The 26,109-nt window shown below is 44.3% G+C and overlaps 1 protein-coding gene across 1 annotated transcript in view; it reads left to right on the plus strand.

Moving 5' to 3' along the window:
* uqcc1 (ubiquinol-cytochrome c reductase complex assembly factor 1) overlaps window positions 1-26,109 on the plus strand; it is a 68,695-nt gene that overhangs the window by 32,524 nt on the left and 10,062 nt on the right. Inside the window, exons 4-6 of the mRNA XM_084173510.1 lie at window positions 679-751; window positions 1,489-1,546; window positions 14,820-14,928. Coding sequence (XP_084029636.1) covers window positions 679-751; window positions 1,489-1,546; window positions 14,820-14,928 — 240 coding nt within the window. The remainder of the gene's footprint in view (window positions 1-678; window positions 752-1,488; window positions 1,547-14,819; window positions 14,929-26,109) is intronic.

Here is a 26,109-nt window from a genome sequence, read left to right on the forward strand (position 1 = left end):
GTTTGGCCTAACAACTATGACCCCTCTATGGAAAGATGACTCTTACGAAAACGATGGTGTTCTCCATTTTGCTCTACGACCCCTACAAGCGTCTTGGGACTCGTCTGAAGTCAGTACAGCCGATCTGCCTACTTCTGTCTGTAGTGTCCAAACAGTTTGGGCTACACACTAATATGATTGGTTTGAAAAGCCTTCCTCTGAAACGTGGTTTACGGTTTAAATTGGTTTGGTGTCAAAAGCCTTAGGGAATGCAAATGCATATCAACTCCAAACAATAGCCATGGCTGCACTGCTGTGCTGTGAGAGTGGGTAGCAGCAGAGTTCCTGAATGAACATCGACTCGTGCACACAGCAGCCGGGGCTTCGCTCAGAGATGGCCGTCCATGCCAGCGCCAAGCTTGCCCAGAATGCCTGGATGGAGAGGTATTCGCATTCTTATGCCACCACCCACCCCTGGCCAAAGCCCTAAGCTTTTATGTGTGAGCTATGGTTTAAATATTGTAGATGTTAAAGGGAAAGTGGAAAGTATTACTCTGTGGAATACTCTTTAGGCTAGCCCACAGGACACCTGCCTCTTCTATCAGCTACCGTTTCAAGTCTGACGCATCCGAATGTGACGTGTTAAACCTACATTGTTGAGTTTTATCAACTTACTGCTACTGTCTGTTTATTTTGCAGAAAATCAAGATAGCTGCCTTGCGCATGTACACATGCTGTGTAGAGAGAGTCAACTATGATGAATTCTTTGAAAGTAAGTATTTGCCTGTATAGATTCCTTCTACTGAGTTCATCACCAGAGAACTTCTAGGTAAGGTAGCCTATCTTCCAGCCAGATGCCAATCCATACACTACAGACAGGTGTTTGTTGAACATTACTCTATAAGCAATCGTCAGGCTAGTAATCTATGACTGATTTGTTGTGCTAGTCTTTGAGTACATTTCCATAGCATTGAGAACAATGGTCATGTGGACCTTACCAGTCCAATGGAGGGAAGCGCTGCTGTTGTGTCATGCAGCACATTTTACGACCCAAACTAGAGCCACTTCACTTCAACACAACTGCCCAAATATGCCTAAAGGGACCCTTTCATCGGCATTGGGCTCCCAAGTGGCGCAGCGGTCAAAGGCCTTGCATCTCAGTGATTGAGGCGTCACTACAGACCCCCTGGTTCGATTCCAGGCTGTATCACAACTGGACGTGATTGGGAGTCCCATAGGGCAGCGCACAATTGGCCCAGCGTCGTCCGGGTTTGGCCGGTGTAGGCCGTCATTGTAAATAAGAATTTGTTCTTAACTGACTTGCCTAGTTAAATAAAGGTTAAAAATAAATAAAATCCTGAAAGATTGATGTTACACTTTACAGGCCGATTAGGCTGCTTCTTAAGTGTGTGGGGGGTAGAGAGCAGGTGTAAACTCAATAGTGGTTTTGGATAGAATATGGGCCTGGGAGACTTGGTTTACGCGCCCCTCTGCTCTCTCCGTCCACAGAATGCTCCCTCCCCGACACACTCAACTCCTGGTTCCTGGTGGCACAGCTCCATGTCTGGTGAGTACCTCTGTGTTACACCCCCTCTACAGGCCCCCCAGGTTACCTTAGCTTTTGCCCCCCACTCTACAGTTTGCACCCCTTTTGGGTACTTTTAAGTTCCGATGGCGATGCTGAGACTGTGCCTTTTATTTTGTACTTCGACCTCAATGCTGTGTTCCTTCAGTCTCCTATCTACTATTCCTTTGACGTCAAATCTAGACTTTAAACCGGTGTTAAGATTTTTTTTTTGTCCGATAGGAATAAGCACCAATTACTTCTACACTGAGTATACCAAACATTAGGAACACTTTGTTAATATTGAGTTGCACCTCCCCCCCTTGTTGCAGTCTTCCAGAGATTTGAGACTGGGACGGAGGTTCACCTTCCATCAGGACAATGACCCTAAGCATACTGCTAAAGCAACACTTGAGTGGTTTAAGGGGAAACATTTAAATGTTTTGGAATGGCCTAGTCAATGCCCAGACCTCAATCCAATTGAGAATCTGTGGTATGACTTAAAGATTGCTGTACACCAGCGGAACCCATCCAACTTGAAGGAGCTGGAGCAGTTTTGCCTTGAAGAATGGGCAAAAATCCCAGTGGCTAGATGTGCCAAATTTATAGAGACATACCCCAAGAGACTTGCAGCTGTAATTGCTGCAAAAGGTGGCTCTACAAAGTATTGACTTTGGGGGGGGTGAATAGTTATGCACGCTCAAGTTTTCTGTTTTTTTTGTCTTATTTTTTGTTTGTTTCACAAGAAAAAATATTTTGCATCTTCAAAGTGGTAGGCATGTTGTGTAAATCAAATGATACAAACCCCAAAAAAATCAATTTTAATTCCAGGTTGTAAGGCAACAAAATAGGAAAAATGTCAAAGAGGGGTGAAGACTTTTGCAAGCCATATTAAATTAGTAAAGCAGTATGTAAACATTATTAAAGTGACTACTGTCCCATTTATTAAAGTGACCAGTGATTCCATGTCTATGTATATAGGGCAGCAGCCTCTAAGGTGCAGGGTTGAGTAACCGGGTGGTAGCCGGATAGTGATGGCTATTTAACAGTCTGATTGCCTTGAGATAGAAGCTGTTTTTCAGTGTCTCGGTCCCAGCTTTGATGCACCTGTACTGACCTCGCCTTCTGGATGATAGCGGGGTGAACAGGCCGTGGCTCAGGTGGTTGATATCGTTGATGATCTTTTTGGCCTTCCTGTGACATCGGGTGCTGTAGGTGTCATGGAGGGTAGGCAGTGTGCCCCCGGTGAGGTGTTGGGCAGATAGCACCACCCTCTGGAGAGCCCTGCAGTTGCGGGCGGTGCAGTTGCCGTACCAGGCGGTGATGGAGCACAACAGGATGTTCTCAATTGTGCATCTGTAAAAGTTTGTGAGGGTCTTAGAGGCGCTGTTGCGCCTTCTTCACCACACTGTCTGTGTGGGTGGACCAATTCAGATTGTCAGTGATGTGTATGCCAAGGAAGTTTAAGCTTTTCACCTTCTCCACTGCGGTCCCGTCGATGTGGATAGGGGCGTGCTCCCTTTGCTGTTTCCTGAAGTCCACGATAAGCTCCTTTGGTTTGTTGATTGAGAGGTTATTTTCCTGGCACCAATCCGCCAGGGCCCTCACCTCCTCCCTGTAGGCTGTCTCGTCATTGTTGGTAATTGTGTCGTCTGCAAACTTGATGATTGAGTTGGAGGCGTGCTTGGCCACGCAGTCATGGGTGAACAGGGAGTACAGGAGAGGGCTGAGCATGCACCCTTGTGGGGCGCCTGTGTTGAGGATCGGCGAAGTGGAGGTATTGTTTCCTACCTTCACCACCTGGGGGCGCCCCGTCAGGAAGTCCAGGACCCAGTTGCACAGGGCGGGGTTCAGACCCAGAGCCCCGAGCTTAATGACGAGCTTGGAGGGTACTATGGTGTTGAAGGCTGAGCTATAGTCAATGAACAGCATTCTTACATAGGTATTCCTCTTGTCCAGATAGGATAGTGCAGTGTGCAATGCGATGGCGATTGCATCGTCTGTGGATCTATTGGGGCGGTATGCAAATTGAAGTGGGTCTAGGGTGTCAGGTAAGGTAGAGGGTGATATGATCCTTGACTAGCCTCTCAAAGCACTTCATGGTGACATAAGTGAGTGCTACGGGGCAATAGTCATTTAGTTCAGTTACCTTTGCTTTCTTGGGTACAGCAACAATGGTGGACATCTTGAAGCAAGTGGGGAAAGCAGACTGGGATAGGGAGAGATTGAATATGTCCTTAAAAACTCCAGACAGCTGGTCTGCGCATGCTATGAGGACACTGCTAGGGATGCCGTCTGGGCTGGCAGCCTTGCGTGGGTTAATGCGCTTAAATTTCTTTCTCACGTCGGCCACGGAGAACGAGAGCCCACAGTCCTTGGGAGCGGGCCTCGTCGGTGGCACTGTGTTATCCTCAAAGCCGGCAAAGAAGGTGTTCAGCTTGTCCGGGAGCAAGACATCGGTGTCCGCGACGTGGCTGGTTTCCCCTTTGTAATCCATGATTGTCTGTAGATCCTGCCACATAAGTCTCTTGTCTGAGCTGTTGAATTGCGACTCCACTTTGTCTCTGTACTGACGTTTTGCCTGTTTGATTGCCTTGTGGAGGGAATAACTACACTGTTTGTATTCAACCATATTCCCAGTCACCTTGCCATGGTTAAATGCGGTGGTTCGCGCTTTCAGTTTTGTGTGAATGCTGCCATCTATCCACGGTTTCTGGTTTGGGTAGGTTTTAAAAGTCACCATGGGAACAACATCCCCTATACACACTTACTGAGGAACTTCGTCACATTGTCCGTGTGTATGTCAATGTTATTCTCAGAGGCTACCCAGAACATATCCCAGTCCGCGTGATCAAAACAATCTTGAAGCATGGATTCCGATTGGTCAGACCAGCGTTGAATAGTCCTTAGCACGGGTACTTCCTGTTTGAGTTTCTACCTATAGGAAGGGAGGAGAAAATTGGAGTCGTGATCTGATTTGCCGAAGGGAGGGCGGGGGAGGGCCTTCTAGGCATCCCGGAAGGGGGAGTAACAGTGGTCAAGCGTTTTAGCAGCGCGACTACTACAGTCAATGTGTTCAAAGAACTTCGGTAGCGTTTTCCTCAAATTTGCTTTGTTAAAATCCCCAGGTACAATAAATGCGGCCTCAGGATATGTGATTTCCAGTGAGCACAAAGTCCAGTGTAGTTCCTTGAGGGCCGTCGTGGTATTGGCTTGAGGGGGAATATACACGGCTGTGACTATAACCGAAGAGAATTATCTTGGGAGTAATATGGTCGGCATTTGATAGAGGTATTCTAGGTCAGGTGAACAAAAGGACTTGAGTTTCTGTACGTTATCACAATCACACCATGAATAGTTAATCATGAAACATACACCACCACTGTCACCTTTATTACTGTCTGTGCGATGTACTGAGAACCCAGCTGGCTGTATGGAAGGGGACAGTATATCCGGAGAGAGCCATGATTCCGTATATTACAGTCTCTGATGTCTCTCTGGAAGGAGATCCTCGCCCTGAGCTCGTCTACTTTATTGTCCAGAGACTGGACATTAGCGAGTAATGTACTCGGAAGTGGTGGATGGTGTGCACACCTCCTGAGTCGGACTAGAAGTCCACTCCAAATACCTTTTTCTCCGCCTGTGGCGTCTTGGAGCAGCCTCTGTGATAAGTTCAATTGCCCTGGGGGGTACAAACAAAGGATACAATTTTGGGAAAGTTGTATTCCTGGTCGTAATGCTGGGTGAGTTACCGCCGCTCTGATATCCAAAAGTTATTTCCGGCTGTATGTAATAACACAAAAAAAAAAAAAACATCCCCTAAAAAAACAAAATACTGCAAAGTTGCTTAGAAGCTAGAAGCAGAGTTTCCATGTCTGTCGGCGCCATCTTGCCAACGCTACTCTTCTGGCACTGAATGACCGAACTCCACGGAACTTGATATGTGGCATCTATGGACAAAGGTCTCTCAACACAATATTTTCCAGATTTGTACCTAAAACAACTTTGACCAATAAACATTCACGTGTGCGTGGTCTGGCACATAAATTCATATAAATCAGTTAATGATATTCATATTGTAACAATTTGGTACACGTTGCAAATACTGTCAAGACTCAACATATGCAAGAACATTCATATCGACCTCACGGTCGCGCTATAACGGGCACATGTTTATATCACTTGATCTGTTTGGCACACATGCTCAGAGATGAGTCTAGCTGACCCACGCAATATCTCAGACACCACTGGCCCGATTTTGACAACTTGGGTGAATGATGCGTCTTGCCATAGAGATCCGTCATTTACTAAATTACACTGATAGCCCAAGGGGGCGCTGCATCATTTGTGGGGACGACATGTTTACTGTTGCCTTGTTTAGAGGTCAATCTTGTCCTCTTGATTTTCCAAGAAAAAAATAGCCTCGAACCCCGTTTTGCGTCTGTATGCTCTAACCCCAGGTAGATCAGGTTACATGCCTTTTAGTTAATCAAAAGGGAACCATCGCACTCTCCCAGAAGCTTGGCTGGTGCGTAAAACCTGCGAATTCAGACAAACAAAAAGGTATAATGGGTCCGCACTCAAAAAGATGTCGCATTAAGCTTACTTAATTGTTCAATTTTATTTTTTATTTTCACTGCATCAGGGATAGCGTACATAGACGTTTCGGATTTACAGCCGCCTTCAGTATGTAAGCACAATTTTGTTTTAATTCAAAACAGCATTTATAGGGAACAACCAATGAGCAGCAGGTGCTTCTAATCAGGGTTGCCACTCATCTGCCAATGAGGGATGTGGCTTTTCTGGTCTACCTGTATACAAGTTAGTCACAAAGAAATACAGTAGTATAGGGTATGGGAGCTGGAATGAAGTGCAATTCATGAATCAATTGCCTTAGGTGTCTTCTCACTTCGATACATTATATCAATTCATGAGATAGCTTACCACAAAGGACCTCAGGCTCAGCCGTTCATAAATATGTGGGGCTAACTTATCAACGATATGCAAAACCTATGGACAGTGTTCTTGTATACCAGTCTAAATTTGACCTATAGGAAGGAGGTGAAATCAAATTCTTCATTTAAACCGTGTGGAGATACATAATTTAATGTATATATCCACATGGCTTTAGTTACCACATGCCTTGGTATTTGATCCAGACCAGGGAAAGAAAGGTATGCATGAGCTCATCAGAGTTGGGTGATGAATTGCGCTGCAACGGCCCTCTTCATCAAACATGCCCACCACTCCTCTGACTTCCTGTCAAAGCCACTTTCCTGCCACTAATTCTGTTGACTTTGGGATGCGGGATGACATAAGCTCCAAGAGCCAGGCCTGGACTCAATCAAAGCTAAACATTCAGGAAGCTAAACATTCTACATGGTGTCATGTCGGGGGGAAAATGCACATGGATGCGGATTCCTACTCACACGGGTTTAGGTTATTTGGATTTGGACCCAAGAACCTGTGAGTGAAAATGTAGAACAGGGTTCCCCAACTGGCGGGTGATTTTATTTGGCCCCCCAAGTTTCAAGCAAACAAGAAATATATATATATATATACAGTACCAGTCAAAAGTTTGTACACACCTACTCATTCAAGGGTTTTTCTTTATTTTTACTATTTTCTACATTGTAGAATAATAGTGAAGACATCAAAACTATGAAATAACACATATGGAATCATGCAGTAACCAAAAACGTGTTAAACAAATCAAAATATATTTTATATTTTAGATTCTTTGAAGAAGCCACCCTTTGATGACAGCTTTGCACACTCTTGACTTTCTCTCAACCAGCTTTATGAGGATTGCTTTTCCATCAGTCTTGAAAGAGTTCCCACATATGCTGAGCACTTGTTGGCTGCTTTTCCTTCACTCTGCGGTCCAACTCATCCCAAACCATCTCAATTGGGTCGAGGTCGGGGGATTGTGGAGTCCAGGTCATCTGATGCAGCACTCCATTACTCTCCTTCTTGGTAAAATAGCCCTTACACAGCCTGGAGGTGTGTTTTGGGTCATTGTCCTGTTGAAAAACAAATGATAGTCCCACTAAGCCCAAACCAGATGGGATGGCGTATCGCTGCAGAATGCTGTGGTAGCCATGCTGGTTAAGTGTGCCTTGAATTCTAAATAAATCACTGACAGTAAAACCATCAAAGCACCCCCACACCATAACACCACCACCTCCATGCTTTACGGTGGGAAATACACATGTGGAGATCATCCATTCATCCACACCGCATCTCACAAAGATACAGCGTTTGGAACCAAAACTCTCCAATTTGGACTCCAGACCAAAGGACACATTTCCATCGGTTTAATGTCCATTGCTCGTTTTTCCTGGCCAAGCAAGTCTCTTCTTATTATTGGTGTCCTTTAGGAGTGGTTTCTTTGCAGCAATTCCACCATGAAGGCCTGATTCACACAGTCTCCTCTGAACAGTTGATGTTGAGATGTGTCTGTTACTTGAACTCTGTGAAGCATTTATTTGGGCTTCAATTTCTGAGGCTGGTAACTCTAATGAACTTATCCTCTGCAGCAGCGGTAACTCTGGGTCTTCCATTCCTGTGGCAGTCCTCATGAGAGCCAGTTTCATCGTAGCGCTTGTTGGTTTTTGCGACTGCACTTGAAGAAACTTTAAAAGTACCTGACATTTTCCGGATTGACTGACCTTAATGTTTTAAAGGAATGATGGACTGTCGTTTCTCTTTGCTTATTTGAGCTGTTCTTGCCATAATATGGACTTGTTTTTTTACCAAATAGGGCTATCTTCTGTATACCTTGTCACAACAGAACTGATTGGTTCAAACGCGTTAAGAAGAAAATATATTCCACAAATTAACTTTCAAGAAGGCTGTTAATTGAAATGCATTCCAGGTGACTACCTCATGAAGCTGGTTGAGAGAATGCCAAGAGTGGTGTGCAAAGCTGTCATCAAGGCAAAGGGTGGTTATTTGAAGAATCTCAAATATAAAATATTTTCATTTGTTTAACACTTTTTTGGTTACTACATGATTCCATGTGTTATTTCTTAGTTTTGATGTCTTCACTATTATTCTACAATGTTGAAAATAGTAAAAATAAAGAAAAACCCTTGAATGAGTAGGTGTTCTAAAACCTTTGACTTGTAGTATGTATCATATATATATATATATATATATATATATATATATATATATATATATATATATATATATATATATATATATATATATATATATATATATATATATACTGCTAAAAAAAATTAAGGGAACACTTAAACAACACAATGTAACTCCAAGTCAATCACACTTCTGTGAAATCAAACTGTCCACTTAGGAAGCAACACTGATTGACAATACATTTCACATGCTGTTGTGCAAATGGAATAGACAACAGGTGGAAATTATAGGCAATTAGCAAGACACCCCCAATAAAGAAGTGGTTCTGCAGGTGGTGACCACAGACCACTTCTCAGTTCCTATGCTTCCTGGCTGATGTTTTGGTCACTTTTGAATGCTGGCGGTGCTTTCACTCTAGTGGTAGCATGAGACGGAGTCTACAACCCACACAAGTGGCTCAGGTAGTGCAGCTCATCCAGGATGGCACATCAATGCGAGCTGTGGCAAGAAGGTTTGCTGTGTCTGTCAGCGTAGTGTCCAGAGCATGGAGGCGGTACCAGGAGACAGGCCAGTACATCAGGAGACGTGGAGGAGGCCGTAGGAGGGCAACAACCCAGCAGCAGGATCGCTACCTCCGCCTTTGTGCAAGGAGGAGCACTGCCAGAGCCCTGCAAAATGACCTCCTGCAGGCGACAAATGTGCATGTGTCTTCTCAAACGGTCAGAAACAGACTCCATGAGGGTGGTATGAGGGCCCGACGTCCACAGGTTGGGGTTGTGCTTACAGCCCAACACCGTGCAGGACGTTTGGCATTTGCCAGAGAACACCAAGATTGGCACATTCGCCACTGGTGCCCTGTGCTCTTCACAGATGAAAGCAGGTTCACACTGAGCACATGTGACAGAGGTGACAGAGTCTGGAGACGCCGTGGAGAACGTACTGCTGCCTGCAACATCCTCCAGCATGACCGGTTTTGCGGTGGGTCAGTCATGGTGTGGGATGGCATTTCTTTGGGGGGCCGCACAGCCCTCCATGTGCTCGCCAGAGGTAGCCTGACTGCCATTAGGTACCGAGATGAGATCCTCAGACCCCTTGTGAGACCATATATGCTGGTGCGGTTGGCCCTGGGTTCCTCCTAATGCAAGACAATGCTAGACCTCATGTGGCTGGAGTGTGTCAGCAGTTCCTGCAAGAGGAAGGCATTGATGCTATGGACCGCCCGTTCCCCAGACCTGAATCCAATTGAGCACATCTGGGACATCATGTCTCGCTCCATCCCCCAACGCCACGTTGCACCACAGACTGTCCAGGAGTTGGCGGATGCTTTAGTCCAGGTCTGGGAGGAGATCCCTCAGGAGACCATCCGCCACCTCATCAGGAGCATGCCCAGGCGTTGTAGGGAGGTCATACAGGCACGTGGAGGCCACACACACTACTGAGCCTCATTTTGACTTAAGGACATTACATCAAAGTTGGATCAGCCTGTAGTGTGGTTTTCCACTTACAATTTTGAGGGTGACTCCAAATCCAGACCTCCATGGGTTGATACATTTTGATTTCCATTGATAATTTTTGTGTGATTTTGTTGTCAGCACATTCAACTATGTAAAGAAAAAAGTATTTAATAAGATTATTTCATTCATTCAGATCTAGGATGTGTTGTTTAAGTGTTCCATAATTTTTTTTTAGCAGTGTGTGTATATATATATATATATATATATATATATATATATATATATATATATATATATATATATATATATATATATATATATATATATACAGTGAGGGGGAAAAAAGTTTTTGGGCCTCCCACGGGGGGCCAGTATGAAAAATGTATGCACTCACTAAAACTGTAAGTCGCTCTGGATAAGAGTGTCTGCTAAATGACTAAAATGTAAATGATCCCCTGCTGATTTTGTACGTTTGCCCACTGACAAAGACATGATCAGTCTATAATTTTAATTGTAGGTTTATTTGAACAGTGAGAGACAGAATAACAACAAAAAAATCCAGAAAAACGAATGTCAAAAATGTTATGAATTGATTTGCATTTTAATGAGGGAAATAAGTATTTGACCCCTCTGCAAAACATGACTTAGTACTTGGTGGAAAAACCCTTGTTTGCAATCACAGAGGTCAGACGTTTCTTGTAGTTGGCCACCAGGTTTAAACACATCTCAGGAGGGATTTTGTTCCACTCCTCTTTGCAGATCTTCTCCAAGTCCATTAAGGTTTCGAGGCTGACGTTTGGCAACTTGAACCTTCAGCTCACTCCACAGATTTTCAATAGGATTAAGGTCTGGAGACTGGCTAGGCCACTCCAGGACCTTAATGTGCTTCTTCTTGAGCCACTCCTTTGTTGCCTTGGCCGTGTGTTTTGGGACATTGTCATGCTGGAATACCCATCCACGACCCATTTTCAAGGCCCTGGCTGAGGGAAGGAGGTTCTCACCCAAGATTTGAAAGTACATGGCCCCGTCCATCGTCCCTTTGATGCGGTGAAGTTGTCCTGTCCCCTTAGCAGAAAAACACCCCCAAAGCATAATGTTTCCACGGTGTTCTTGGGGTCATAGGCAGCATTCCTCCTCCTCCAAACACGGCGAGTTGAATTGATGCCAAAGAGCTCGATTTTGGTCTCATCTGACCACAACACTTTCTCCCAGTTCTCCTCTGAATCATTGATGTTCATTGGTAAACTTCAGACGGGCGCTGCAGGATTTCAGTCCTTCACGGCGTAGTGTGTTACCAATTGTTTTCTTGGTGACTATGGTCCCAGCTGCCTTGAGATCATTGACAAGATCCTCCCGTGTAGTTCTGGGCTGATTCCTCACCGTTCTCATGATCATTGCAACTCCACGAGGTGAGATCTTGCATGGAGCCCCAGGCCGAGGGAGATTGACAGTTATTTTGTGTTTCTTCCATTTGCGAATAATCGCACCAACTGTTGTCACCTTCTCACCAAGCTGCTTGGTGATGGTCTTGTAGCCCATTCCAGCCTTGTGTAGGTCTACAATCTTGTCCCTGACATCCTTGGAGAGCTCTTTGGTCTTGGCCATGGTGGAGAGTTTGGAATCTGATTGATTGATTGCTTCTGTGGACAGGTGTCTTTTATACAGGTAACAAGCTGAGATTAGGAGCACACACAAGAGTGTGCTCCTAATCTCAGCTCGTTACCTGTATAAAAGACACCTGGGAGCCTGAAATCTTTCTGATTGAGAGGGGGTCAAATACTTATTTCCCTCATTAAAATGCAAATCAATTTATAAAATTTTTGACATGCGTTTTTCAGGATTTTTTTGTTGTTATTCTGTCTCTCACTGTTCAAATAAACCTACCATTAAAATTATAGACTGATCATTTCTTTGTCAGTGGGCAAACGTACAAAATCAGCAGGGGATCAAATACTTTTTTCCCTCACTGTATATATATATATATACTTATCTCAGCAAAAAAAGAAATGTCCCTTTTTCAGGACCCTGTCTTTCAACGATAATTCGTAAAAATCCAAATAACTTCACAGATCTTCATTGTAAAGGGTTTAAACACTGTTTCCCATGCTTGTTCAAACAATTAATGAACATGCACCTGTGGAATGGTCGTTAAGACAATAACAGCTTACAGACGGTAGGCAATTAAGGTCACAGTTATGAAAACTTAGGACACTAAAGAGGCCTTTCTACTGACACTGAAAAACACCAAAAGAAAGATGCCCAGGGTTCCTGCTCATCTGCGTGAACGTGCCTTAGGCATTCTGCAAGGAGGCATGAGGACTGCAGATGTGGCCAGGGCAATAAATTGCAATGTCCGTACTGTGAGACGCCTAAGACGTCGCTACAGGGAGACAGGATGGACAGCTGATCGTCCTCGCAGTGGCAGACCACGTGTACCAACACCTGCACAGGATTGGTACATCCGAACATCACACCTGCGGTACAAGTATAGGATGGCAACAACAACTGCCGAGTTACACCAGGAACGCACAATCTCTCCATCAGTGCTCAGACTGTCCGCAATAGGCTGAGAGAGGCTGGACTGAGGGCTTGTAGGCCTGTTGTAAGGCAGGTCCTCACCAGACATCACCGGCAACAACGTCGCCTATGGACACAAACCCACCGTCGCTGGACCAGACAGGACTGGCAAAAAGTGCTCTTCACTGACGAGTCGCGGTTTTGTCTCACCAGGGGTGATGGTCGGATTTGCGTTTATCGTCGAAGGAATGAGCGTTACACCGAGGCCTGTACTCTGGAGCGGGATCGAGGTGGAGGGTCCGTCATGGTCTGGGGCGGTGTGTCACAGCATCATCGGACTGATCTTGTTGTCATTGCAGGCAATCTCAACGCTGTGCGTTACAGGGAAGACATCCTCCTCCCTCATGTGGTATCGTTCCTGCAGGCTCATCCTGACATGACCCTCCAGCATGACAATGCCACCAGCCATACTGCTCGTTCTGTGCGTGATTTCCTGCAAGACAGGAATGTCAGTGTTCTGCCATGGACAGCGAAGAGCCCGGATCTCAACCCCATTGAGCACGTCTGGCACCTGTTTGATCGGAGGGTGAGGGCTAGGGCCATTCCCCCCAGAAATGTCCGGGAACTTGCAGGTGCCTTGCTGGAAGAGTGGGCTAACATCTCACAGCAAGAACTGGCAAATCTGGTGCAGTCCATGAGGAGGAGATGCACTGCAGTACTTAATACACCAGAGACTGACTGTTACTTTTGATTTTGACCCCCCCCTTTGTTCAGGGACTCATTATTCAATTTCTGTTAGTCACATGTCTGTGGAACTTGTTCAGTTTATGTCTTGTTGTTGAATCTTGTTATGTTCATACAAATATTTACACACGTTAAGTTAACAGAAAATAAACGCAGTTGACAGTGAGAGGACGTTTCTTTTTTTGCTGAGTTTATATATATATATATATATATATATATATATATATATATATATACACACATACTACCGTTTTCGAAAGAAAAGCTTTTTTTTTGTCCATTAAGATTGATCAGAAATACAGTGTAGACATTGTTAATGTTGTAAATGGCTATTGTAGCTGGAAACGGCTAATTTAAAACAAAATAGAATATCTACATAGGCGTACAGAGGCCCATTATCAGCAACCATCAGTCCTGTGTTCCAATGGCACGTTGTGTTTGCTAATCCAAGTTTATCATTTTAAAAGGCTAATTGATCATTAGAAAACCCTTTTTTAATTATGTTAGCACAGCTGAAAACTGTTGTGCTGATTTAAAGAAGCAATAAAATTGGCCTTCTTGAGACTAGTTGAGTATCTGGAGCATCAGCAATTGTGGGTTCGATTTACAGGATCAAAATGGCCAGAAACAAATAACTTTCTTCTGAAACTCATCAGTCTATTCTTGTTCAGAGAAATGAAGGCTATTCCATGCGAGAAATTGCCAAGAAACTGAAGATCTCGTACAACGCTGTGTACTACTCCCTTCATAGAACAGCGCAAACTGGCTCTAACCAGAATAGAAAGTGGAGTGGGAGGCCCCGGTGCACAACTGAGCAAGAGGACAAATACATTAGTGTGTCTAGTTTGAGAAACAGACGCCTCACAGGTCCTCAACTGGCAGCTTCATTAAATAGTACCCGCAAAACACCGGTCTCAACGTCAACAGTGAAGAGGCGACTCCGGGATGCTGACCTTCTAGGCAGAGTTGCAAAGAAAAAGCCATTTCTCAGACTGGCCAATAAAAAGAGAAGACTAAGTTGGGCAAAAGAACACAGACACTGGACTTTTTCTTTGCAACTCTGCCTAGGTCAGCATCCCGGAGTCACCTCTTCACTGTTGACGTTGAGACTGGTGTTTTGCGGGTACTATTTAATGAAGCTGCCAGAACTACATGGTTCTAGTCAGATCAAAGCCCATTTTAAGAAAAGGGTTGAAAAAACATGAGATCTCGCCATAGCAGAATCAACATGAACAACTTAACAGCAGCACTGTGTAGATAAGAAACCAAAGATGCCAAATTGTAACTTGATACAAACGTGTGACTAGAACTTAAATAAATCATGCATGACATAAGTAGAGGATTTCAACTTCCTAGGTATGAATGTGTATCTCAAGTTGGGATTTGGCCCTTCAGGGCAAGAGGCTGTCCGTCCTTGTCAGGTATAGTGTTAACTCTCTTTGTGTTCTCCTCTGTAGGATGTGTCTGGTGCGGATGAGGCAACAAGGCCGTGAGGGGAAGTACATGTGCCGCTACATCGTCCACTCAATGTGGGAGGACGTGGAGCAGAGGAGCAAGATCATGGGAGTATGTCCCTCAAACTCCAACCTCATGTCTTTAGCAGTCTAAAATCTGGGGCCGTATTTATCAAGTGTCTGAAAGTAGCAGTGCTGCTCTAGGATCAGGGCCCCTCTGCCCATGTAATCTTATTTATTATGACTTAAAAGGCTAAACTGATCCTATAGTCGGACAGCTAATAATGGCTCCACTTAGCCTTCTGATTAGCTAGATGGAGTTTCCACAATTTTCCTTGCTTAATTCTCATGCAGTAATTTCAGTTCAAGGCTACGTGACGTTTTTACTGGCTGAAAACAAATGGGGATTAATTGCATATTGGATATCTCCATTGAATCTGTGTGCCGAAAAGGTACCAATGAGAGGAACAGAGAGTAGGGTTGGGCGGTATACAGATTTTCATATCGTCCTTCTCTCATCCCAGGATTTACGGTATTACCGGCTTAGTACACAAGGTGGAGACAAAAAACAACAAAAAAGGCCATTGGTTGTCTATTACCAGAATGCTAACAAAATTAGCACAAGTAATAGTGAATTTCCATGGAGGCTGCTAGCTAAATATACTAACGAGCGCAAACGAAAATAAACGAATTGCAAAGACAGGCAATCCAGCTCATGAAGTTATACATACAGTACAAGACCAAAAGTATGTGGACACTTACGTGTCGAACATCTCATTCCAAAATCAGGGGCATTAATATGGAGTTGGTCCCCCCTTTGCTGCTAAAACAGCCTCCACTCTTCTGGGAAGGCTTTCCACTAGATGTTGGAATATTGCTGCGGGGACTTCCTTCCATTCAGCTAAAAGAGCGTTAGTCAGATTGGGCACTGATGATTAGGCCTGGCTTGCAGTCTGCATTCCAATTCATCCCTAAGGTGTTCGATGGGGTTGAGGTCAGGGCTCTGTGCAGTCCAGTCAAGTTTTTCGAGACCGATCTCAACAAACCATTTCTGTAAGGACCTTGCTTTGTACACGGGGGCATTGTCATGCTGAAACAGGAAAGGGCCTTCCCCAAACTGTTGCCACAAAGTTGGAAGCACAGAATCGTTATTCTGGCATCCGCCAAACCCAGATTCGTCCGTCGGACTGCCAGATGGTGAAGCGTGATTCATCACTCCAGAGGACACGTTTCAACTGCTCCAGAGTCCAATGGCGGCGAGCTTTACACCACTCCAGCCGACGCTTGGCATTGCGCATGGTGATCTTAGGCTTGTGTGTGGCTGCTCGTCCATGGAAACCCATTTCATGAAGCTCCTGACAAACAGTTATTGTGCTGTCTTTGCTTCCAGAGGTAGTGAGTGTTGCAACCGAGGACAGGTGATTTTTACACACTTCAGCACTTGGCAGTCCCGTTCTGTGAGCTTGTATGGCCTACCACTTCACGACTGAGCCGTTGTTGCTCCTAGACGTTTCCACTTCACAATAACAGCACTTAAAGTTAACCGGGGCAGCTCTAGCAGGGCAGAAATTTGACGAACTGACTTGTTGGAAAGCATCCTATGACAGTGCCATGTTGAAAGTCACTTAGCTCTTCAGTAAGGCCATTCTACTGCCAATGTTTGTCTATGGAGATTGCATGGCGGTGTGCTCGATTTTATACACCTGTCAGCAACGGGTGTTGCTGAAATGGCTGAATCCATTACTTTTAAGGGGTGTCCACATACCTTTGTATATACAGTACATTTCGAAAGTATTCAGACCCCTAGACTTTTTTCATTTTGCTACAGCCTTATTCTAAAATTGATTTCTTTTTTTATTTATTTCCCTCATCAATCTTCGCACAATACCCCATAATGACAAAGCAAAAACAGGTTTTTAGAAATATTTGCAAATGTATAAAGAAAATTACTTTAAAATCACATTTACATAAGTATTCAGACCCTTTATTCAGTACTTATTTGAAGCACCTTTGGCATTGATTACAGCCTCGAGTCTTCTTGGATATGACGCTACAAGCTTGGCACACCTGTATTTGGTGAATTTCTCCCATTCTTCTCGACAGATCCACTCAAGCTCTGTCAGGTTGGATGGGGAGCGTCGCTGCACAGCTATTTTCAGGTCTCTGCAGAGATGTTTGATCGGGTTCAAGTCCGCACTCTGGCTGGGCCACTCAAGGACATTCAGAGACTTGTCCCGAAGCCACACCTGCGTTGTCTTGGCTGTGCACTTAGGGTTGTTGTCGTGTTGGAAGGTGAACCTTCGCCCCAGTGTGAGGTCCTGAGCGGTCTGGTGCAGGTTTTCATCAAGGATCTCTCTGTAGTTTGATCCGTTCATCTTTCCCTCGATACTGACTAGTCTCCCAGTCCCTGCCGCTGAAAAACATCCCCACAGCATGATACTTCCACCACCATGCTTCACCGTAGGGATGGTGCCAGAGACGTGACGCTTGGCATTCAGAGTTCAATCTTGGTTTCATCAGACCAGAGAATCTTGTTTCTCATGGTCTGAGAGTCCTTTAGGTGCCTTTTGGCAAACTCCAAGCAGGCTGTTATGTGCCTTTTACTGAGGAGTGGCTTCCGTCTGGTCACTCTACCATAAAGGCCTGATTGGCGGAGTGTTGCAGAGATGGTTGTCCTTCTGGAAGGTTCTCCCATCTCCCCCGTTTGCTCAGTTTGGCCGGATGGCCAGCTCTAAGAAGAGTCTTGGTGGTTCAAACTTCTTCCATTTAAGAATGATGGAGGCCACTGTGTTCTTGGGGACCTTCAATGCTGCAGAAATGTTTTGCTACCCTTCCCCAGATCTGTGCCTCGACAATCCTGCCTCGGAGCTCTACGGACAATTCCTTCGACCTCATGGCCTGGTTTTTGCTCTGACATGCACTGTCAACTGTGGGACCTGATATGGACAGGTGTGTGCCTTTCCAAATCATGTCCAATCAATAGAATTTACCACAGGTGGACTCCAATCAAGTTGTAGAAACATCTCAAGGATGATCAATGAAAACAGGATGCACCTGAGCTCAATTTTGAGTCTCATATCAAAGGGTCTGAATACTTAATTAAAAAAGGTATTCTGTTTTTGCTGTGTCATTATGGGTTATTGTGTGTAGATTGAGGATTTTTATTTATTTAATCCATTTTAGAATAAGGCTGTAACGTAACAAAATGTGGAAAAAGTCAAGCGGTCTGAATACTTTTTGTGAATGCAGTAGGAGCTACCGAATGCCATTTTTGCTGAGTTTGGGCGTTTACAAGCAAATGTGAACGAGATACGTTGTGCAAATGAACATAATTTTGATGAATGAAGGAAGAACAGTACTGGCTCTGGAGCAGCAGAGAAGAGGGGTAGGAGGGAGGGAGCAGACTGGCCGAGAACAGAGAGGAGAAAAAAATCACCCAAATCAAGATGGCAGTTGAACAGATTTCTCAAACACGGCAGAAAGCTAACGCTATATGATACCCCTTGTTAATTCAGCCACTTAATAACTAGCAAGTTAAACTTAGGGGACGCGTTAACGCAGAATTCTGCGTTTTTCACGCAGATGTTTCTTTTTTTTAAATGCGTTTTGTAAACAGATCTAAAATGCTTCCATCTGACTAATTTTGTACTTCAGTTGCACTTCCCCATTCGGATGAGAATTCCCGAACAGGCATTCTATCAGCACACAACGCTCTGTCTGTGTACGTACTTTTCTCCTGTACTTTTAGTGTAGCCTAATTTTCTCAGATAAAATGCAAGCTTAGAAATATGATGGCCATGCATCGTTTTTGTGTAAAATACCTTGCATTTTCGTTGTAAGCATTTACTTGTGTGGTTGCCAGCCAAATAGTGTTGCACTTCTGTTGTCATCTGATGAATGTGTTGCATTATGTATTTTCTGTGAAGGAAAACTGTAGTTGCACTCCCCTGATCACTCTATTGAAGCAAAAAAACACTGACTTTCAGTATAAAACACAACCCCTGTCAATACACAGCTGGACTTACCTGCTCCCACTTTCTCCCATTGTGCTATTTACAAACAAACGTGACTGGTTCAACTATTCTGGGGAACTACGGTAAGCTTCAAAATGTAAAATATTGTGACAGGTGAAATGAAGAACGCGATCTGCTTCATCTCCTAACCTATTGCACAAGTTGACTGCAGGTATTTACTTAAGTAGCTACAAATATGTATATATTTTTTAAACGTCAAATAAATAGTTTTGACGGTATTGAAAAACCATCCCATGGCTATTTCCAAATACCCAGGTATACGGTATACAAGCCTTCTTGGGTGGAAACTTCTTCTGCTTATTACTTTTAATATGGGCATCATGCATCTTGTACAATACACTGAAATCTGTTGCAATCACAAAGCATCCCGTATTATCTATAGGCACATAGAGTGGGGTCCGAAATGATTGACACCCTTGATAAAGATTAGCAAAAAAGACTGTATAAAATACATAATTCAAATACTGAGCTATATTGTATGCTCAAAGAAATTGGGAAATTATTTTATACTAATACAATTGCTCATAGAAATAGATTTTGTTTAAAGGCCCAGTGCTGTCAAAAACTAGGATTTCCTGTGTTTTTTATATATATTTCCACTCTGAGTTGAGTTTCTGCCTGCCTGAGGTGGTAAATTACTTAATAGACCAATAAGAAAGAGTTCCAAACCTCTCTGCCAATAACAGCTAGTTAGTATTTTTTTTTTTCTCAAACAGGTAGTGGTCAAAATGATTGACACCCCTGTTTTCAATACCTCACCTTGCGAGGATAACGGCAAGGTGGGGTATAGTTAGAAAACACATTGGGAGGGATCTTCGACCATTTCTCCATACAGAATCTTTCCAGATCCTTTATCCTTTGTCTGCGCTTATGGACTGCCCTCTTCAATTCAAACCACAGGTTTTCAATGGGTTTCAAGTCCGGCGTCTGAGATGGTCAACGGCATCATGAACTTTACGCAGTACCATGACATTTTAGCCAAAAACCTGGTTGCCTCTACCAGGAGGCTGAAACTTGTCCGCAAGTGTATCTTCTAGCAAGACAATAACACCAAGCACACATCAAAATCCACAAAGAAATAGTTAATTGGCCAAAAAATCAACATTTTTGCAATTGTAGTAGTATAAAATAATATAATTTCCCAAATTTGTTTGAGCATACTATATAGCTCAGTATTTGAATTATTTATTTTATACAGTAATTTTTTCCTAATCTTTAGCAAGGGTGTCAATAATTTGAGACCCCACTGTATATATTATGTCCAAGTCGAATGCTTATTCGGTCCCAATGTAGCAGCCTCAGGTAGTGCCGCTGTTAACATTACCAAAGCAGGGGCTGCAATAGTGGTTGAAGGGCCTTTTAAAGTTGTCGGTTGCCGCTGTCATGACAATAGACCTCAACACAGCTGTGAAAAGTCAGTGCAGGTAAATCTCAGAAAAGGTATAACTGTGACACCCACAACCCACATTTTTCACGTAAAAGGTACAGTATATGCCATATCTCACAATCGAATGCGCTTCCTGAATTTAGTATGTTCGCTGTGACAGAACGTTTATTTTTTTCGTAGATTTGCGTTGTTCCACAAAGTTCTATCTAGCACTGCAGTGAGTGGGGGGCTGCACAACCTGGTGACATAGCTCTAGCTCTACCTCTCTCTCCCTGAGAGAGAGAGGTGCGCCCTTTGACAGACAGTCCATCAATGAGTCAGTAATTTTTTTATTTGCCATTATTCCCCTTTTAAGTAATAATTTTCTATAACTTAGTCTTGTAAATCATTTATGGTTATAACTTGATAATAGAGAAAGATGTCTAACAAATGAAGACCTTCCTTGTAATATAAATGTCAATGTCGCATTTTGAAGGCCCTGACCTTGTATAACTGTTACTGTGCTCGCACTACCGTCTGAGGCCGACTAGATCGTCGTCCATTTTGCTTGCCCCCTGTAGTTTTACCAATCTCACCCCACTTGGGAACAAGCAAGGGAGAACGGGGGAATGAAATCACCGGCGTTCCCATGCTACCATCCGGCCGGCTTTTCCATGCGGTAACACCAGTGCTTAATTTGTAAATTGGGATGTGCTGGAACAGAAAGTGAGCGCCATCAGGGGAGTTCTGAGGTACTGGAACGCATGAGAAAAAAACTCACCTTTATAATAAAGCATTGCATGCATATCATCGCATTTGCGTAGTGGCATAGAGCAGAAGAGCAGAGACACTTACAGAAGTGGAGCCTAGGGTCCACAGGTTTTTCTGTGCCTTTTTATCAATTCTACATAATTCTACATGACTGGAGACTTTGGCAGAATCGTTTTTTAATACCGCACAAATGATCAAAATGACAGGATACTTTGACACTGACAAACTGATAATCTGACATCAATAAAAACGACCTTGTCTTGAATCCATCAATAGTCTAGGTGTGTGGAGACTCATATTGTAGGCTACAATATGAAGTGGAAATTATAGTCCTAAAAATGCTTTCCATTTTCACTGACTCACCCAATGATGTGCAGTTCACTCGCCGGTGATGGCCAATGCGGTTGTGCCAAAAGCCTATCTTTCTCATGTTTTACTCTGTAAAACAATATTTGGAAGTTTATCAAATATTTTGGTACCCTAAAGCAGACAGATTCGTATTCTCTTTTCAGCATGAGCCATTTTGCATTCCAACCTGTGTTTCCCACGATTGTATTTTAAATATTGTGAAAAGTCTGTTTTTTCTGCATGCTGTTCACTGACAAATTTGCCATGCATTCTAGACTATAGGCTATGCCTTGTTATTGGACTACAAACCATCGACAGCTAGGCTATTGTTTTAAAGAAGCTATTGCACCTTTGTGGCTAAATTATAGGCCTTCTCGTGATGTAGTAGGCTATTCTGAATGATTTCATTTATTTCTGAACAGAGATAACTTTGGCAAATGTATTTACATTTATCAGGGGTGCTGCAACTCCTCCTCCAGAACCCTTCACGTGGCTATGATTCTATAAGTAAATAAATGGTGAAGTGCAACGCTGGAGAGAGTGAGAGTTGCTGGCTCATTTACATCAGAGCAGAGAGGGGGCGAGAGGTCATATAAAGTGAATATCATTCTAGTTCTGTGAGATGTAGACGCACTTCTGACACGGCCACATTTTGGTCTCAAGTTACAATGTTGCGCAAACCATAAGCCCTAAAAAAAAGCCACAATTACAATTATAGAATAAACTTTGATCGTTTTTGTAAGTATTTTTACATTGCAAAAAGTGAAAATTAGTTTTCATGCCACGAGGTTCCGGAACGAAACAGTCCAAAACGGAGAGTTCCGGCAGGATCCGGCTCAAATTAAGCACTGGGTAACACCTCTCCTTCCGAGGGGACAGGTAAAATGTATTAGGTCATTATCAGTATTATTTAGCCCAGCTGAGGCGGGTGAGCCGCTTCCAGCTATTTGAAGGAGTTCTCTGTGAGTGGGCCAGCTTGTACAGGGCCCTGAATAATCTAGTAGGGTCTGGCTCCAGCAGATACCTTCTCGCTACGCAGACGCTGTGAGAAATAAGAACACAGACCGGTCTAATGCAGGTCTAATGGTGCCAGAGAGGATGGTGCGTTACCGCCACCAACAACACGGGTGGTGAAATTGCATTTAGAATTAGAATTAAAAACTAGATACCAAGCTAGTGTGTGCTAGCTAGCTAGTGCTGTACGATCTAGCTACACAAGCAACAGTGGTTAACACAACACCCTTGACCAGAGCTAGTACGCTAACCGGTATGTGCATAGCACACTGACACCCTGGAACAAAGCTTCTGCAAAAATACCATCTGAGATGTCTGCACATGCGCTTTGAGGTTCGCAGACCAGGCTACGTCAGCGCGCATGATCTGCAGCTGGATGAATAATCACCTCGACATACTGTAACCACCACTATTAAATGGTTGGAATCAGCTGATGGCGCCATCCTGAAACATGAAGCAGTTTTGTGCGACCTGTGTATAGGCCTACACTATTGTACGTGGCAGTTCCATACCACGCCAGGAACACCTGGAGTCAAAGATATCCGTGCTCCATGCTCATGTCACCCAAACATGCCTGATTAAAACCTGTTTTCCGTGGAGGATTTGGACGCCCGTTGGCGTGACCTCATTCTCGACGGCGGTGGGGGAATGAGAACTCAAACGGTAAAGATTGATGATGACTGCAGGAGCGGGGCCCTTGCTGTAAACTCAGTCATTTGCCTTCTCCCAGAGAGTAACCACTCCTGAGCCCTGGCAGCCCGAGCCCCGCATGGCACTGCCCCAAACTGGCCCCATTTTCCTGGTCTTCCACCCAACCGGCCTGAGGGCACCACCAGGGCAAGCCCATATAACTCCAGAGGAGAAGGTTACTAGAATGAAGGGACCCCTTGTTAACACTGTGGGGAACATGGCACTGAGCGGATGGCTTTGCCAATGCATATTCTGTTCTTTACCTGGAGAACAGAGCTACAGACTAGTACAAGGCTGACACACACAGGCTGTTTTGTAGAAACAGAGCTTCTTTTTGTTTTGGATTCAGACTGAGTGGGGGTAAGAATGAGCCTAGCCTACTGCAAATGTTTGTAATCATCCACACTGGCAGGTATATTACAGCCTCTCACTGCTAGAGCCCCCAAAACCCAGGCAGTTGTTTCAGATCTAATGTTACTAAAACAAAGGAAAAACACTTGTCATTCCCTCCATTTTCAAAACCCACGCCTGCCGGGCTCTCCTCCATATGTGAAGCAGTGCATAGCAAAGCTAGTTTCAGGTAGGCTGGTGCTTGGGAGGCGGGAGTTGGGGGGTTTATGTCTGAGCAATAACAAAGTAAGATATGACACTAATTTCAAGCGAAAGGGCACCGGCAGGGCCTTCTCCTGCGCTCTCTGGGGTGATTAGTGAAGCATATTAAATATCTTGCTCGAAGGGGCTGCGTCAGCCACAACGGTTGGAGCAAAACGCTGCCACATGTGGGTGATTATGCGCAAGTCCCTAATTATGCACAGGTGCATCACCTCGCGCCACGCTGATAGCCAACCCAGACATGGGTGGAAGCCCTTAAACTGATTTTGAATAAACAAGATCACTTCCAAAAAAAAAAATCCAAAAAGACCAGGGCCCGTATCCAGTAAGTGTCTCAGAGTAGGAAATTGGTTGTACGTGCTGAGAATAGAGACATTTTACTCCTACTCTGATGGGTAAAAATTAAAGCTTTGCTGCATGAAGCCTCTTTAATCATTTAGACCCACCGAGTCGACAGATATTTAGGAGACCTCATGAGCTGTCCTAACCAGTTAAGAGTAACCAGCAGGTGTCTTAATAATAGAAAAATGCAGTGGTTCCTGTGCCACATGCAATTGCTTTGGAGTTGTTAAAATAATGCTTTGATATTTCTATATGATCAACCCAGAAATAATCTAGACATACATGCAATCTCTTGTGCTTTTGACAGTTGTATCACGAGGCCTGTTTCACATGATATGCCTAAGTACTTATAACTACTAGGCTAATAAATAAACAAGTTATCCCTTTGGAGCGCAACATCACGTTGTTAAACAAGATGCCTAAATTGGGCATGCCTATATGTTGGGCAATTGAAGGCATCTAGGGTTTATGTTAACTTTGAGTTTCGATGAAAATGATAGAACGTATGCAACATTATCGGCAAGTGACTTCATGCCTACTGTGCTGCCAAAGCGATTTAGAGTTGTTGATGAGTGTCATATATATATATATATATATATATATATATATATATATATATATATATATATATATATATATATATATATATATATATATATACACACTGCTCAAAAAAATAAAGGGAACACTTAAACAACACATCCTAGATCTGAATGAATGAAATAATCTTATTAAATACTTTTTTCTTTACATAGTTGAATGTGCTGACAACACAATCACACAAAAATGATCAATGGAAATCAAATGTATCAACCCATGGAGGTCTGGATTTGGAGTCACCCTCAAAATTAAAGTGGAAAACCACACTACAGGCTGATCCAACTTTGATGTAATGCCCTTAAAACAAGTCAAAATGAGGCTCAGTAGTGTGTGTGGCCTCCACGTGCCTGTATGACCTCGCTACAACGCCTGGACATGCTCCTGATGAGGTGGCGGATGGTCTCCTGAGGGATCTCCTCCCAGACCTGGACTAAAGCATCCGCCAACTCCTGGACAGTCTGTGGTGCAACGTGGCGTTGGTGGATGGAGCGAGACATGATGTCCCAGATGTGCTCAATTGGATTCAGGTCTGGGGAACGGGCGGGCCAGTCCATAGCATCAATGCCTTCCTTTTGCAGGAACTGCTGACACACTCCAGCCACATAAGGTCTAGCATTGTCTTGCATTAGGAGGAACCCAGGGCCAACCGCACCAGCATATGGTCTCACAAGGGGTCTGAGGATCTCATCTCGGTACCTAATGGCAGTCAGGCTACCTCTGGCGAGCACATGGAGGGCTGTGCGGTCCCCCAAAGAAATGCCACCCCACACCATGACTGACCCACCGCCAAACCGGTCATGCTGGAGGATGTTGCAGGCAGCAGAACGTTCTCCACGGCGTCTCCAGACTCTGTCACGTCTGTCACGTGCTCAGTGTGAACTTGCTTTCATCTGTGAAGAGCACAGGGCGCCAGTGGCGAATTTGTCAATCTTGGTGTTCTCTGGCAAATGCCAAATGTCCTGCACGGTGTTGGGCTGTAAGCACAACCCCCACCTGTGGACGTCGGGCCCTCATACCACCCTCATGGAGTCTGTTTCTGACCGTTTGAGCAGACACATGCACATTTGTGGCCTGCTGGAGGTCATTTTGCAGGGCTCTGGCAGTGCTCCTCCTGCTCCTCCTTGCACAAAGGCGGAGGTAGTGGTCCTGCTGCTGGGTTGTTGCCCTCCTACGGCCTCCTCCACGTCTCCTGATGTACTGGCCTGTCTCCTGGTAGCGCCTCCATGCTCTGGACACTATGCTGACAGACACAGCAAACCTTCTTGCCACAGCTCGCATTGATGTGCCATCCTGGATGAGCTGCACTACCTGAGCCACTTGTGTGGGTTGTAGACTCCGTCTCATGCTACCACTAGAGTGAAAGCACCACCAGCATTCAAAAGTGACCAAAACATCAGCCAGGAAGCATAGGAACTGAGAAGTGGTCTGTGGTCAGCATCTGCAGAACCACTTCTTTATTGGGGGTGTCTTGCTAATTGCCTATAATTTCCACCTGTTGTCTATTCCATTTGCACAA

This window comes from Coregonus lavaretus (genome assembly GCF_964263955.1).
Source record: "Coregonus lavaretus genome assembly, chromosome: 12".
NCBI lineage: Eukaryota > Metazoa > Chordata > Actinopteri > Salmoniformes > Salmonidae > Coregonus > Coregonus lavaretus.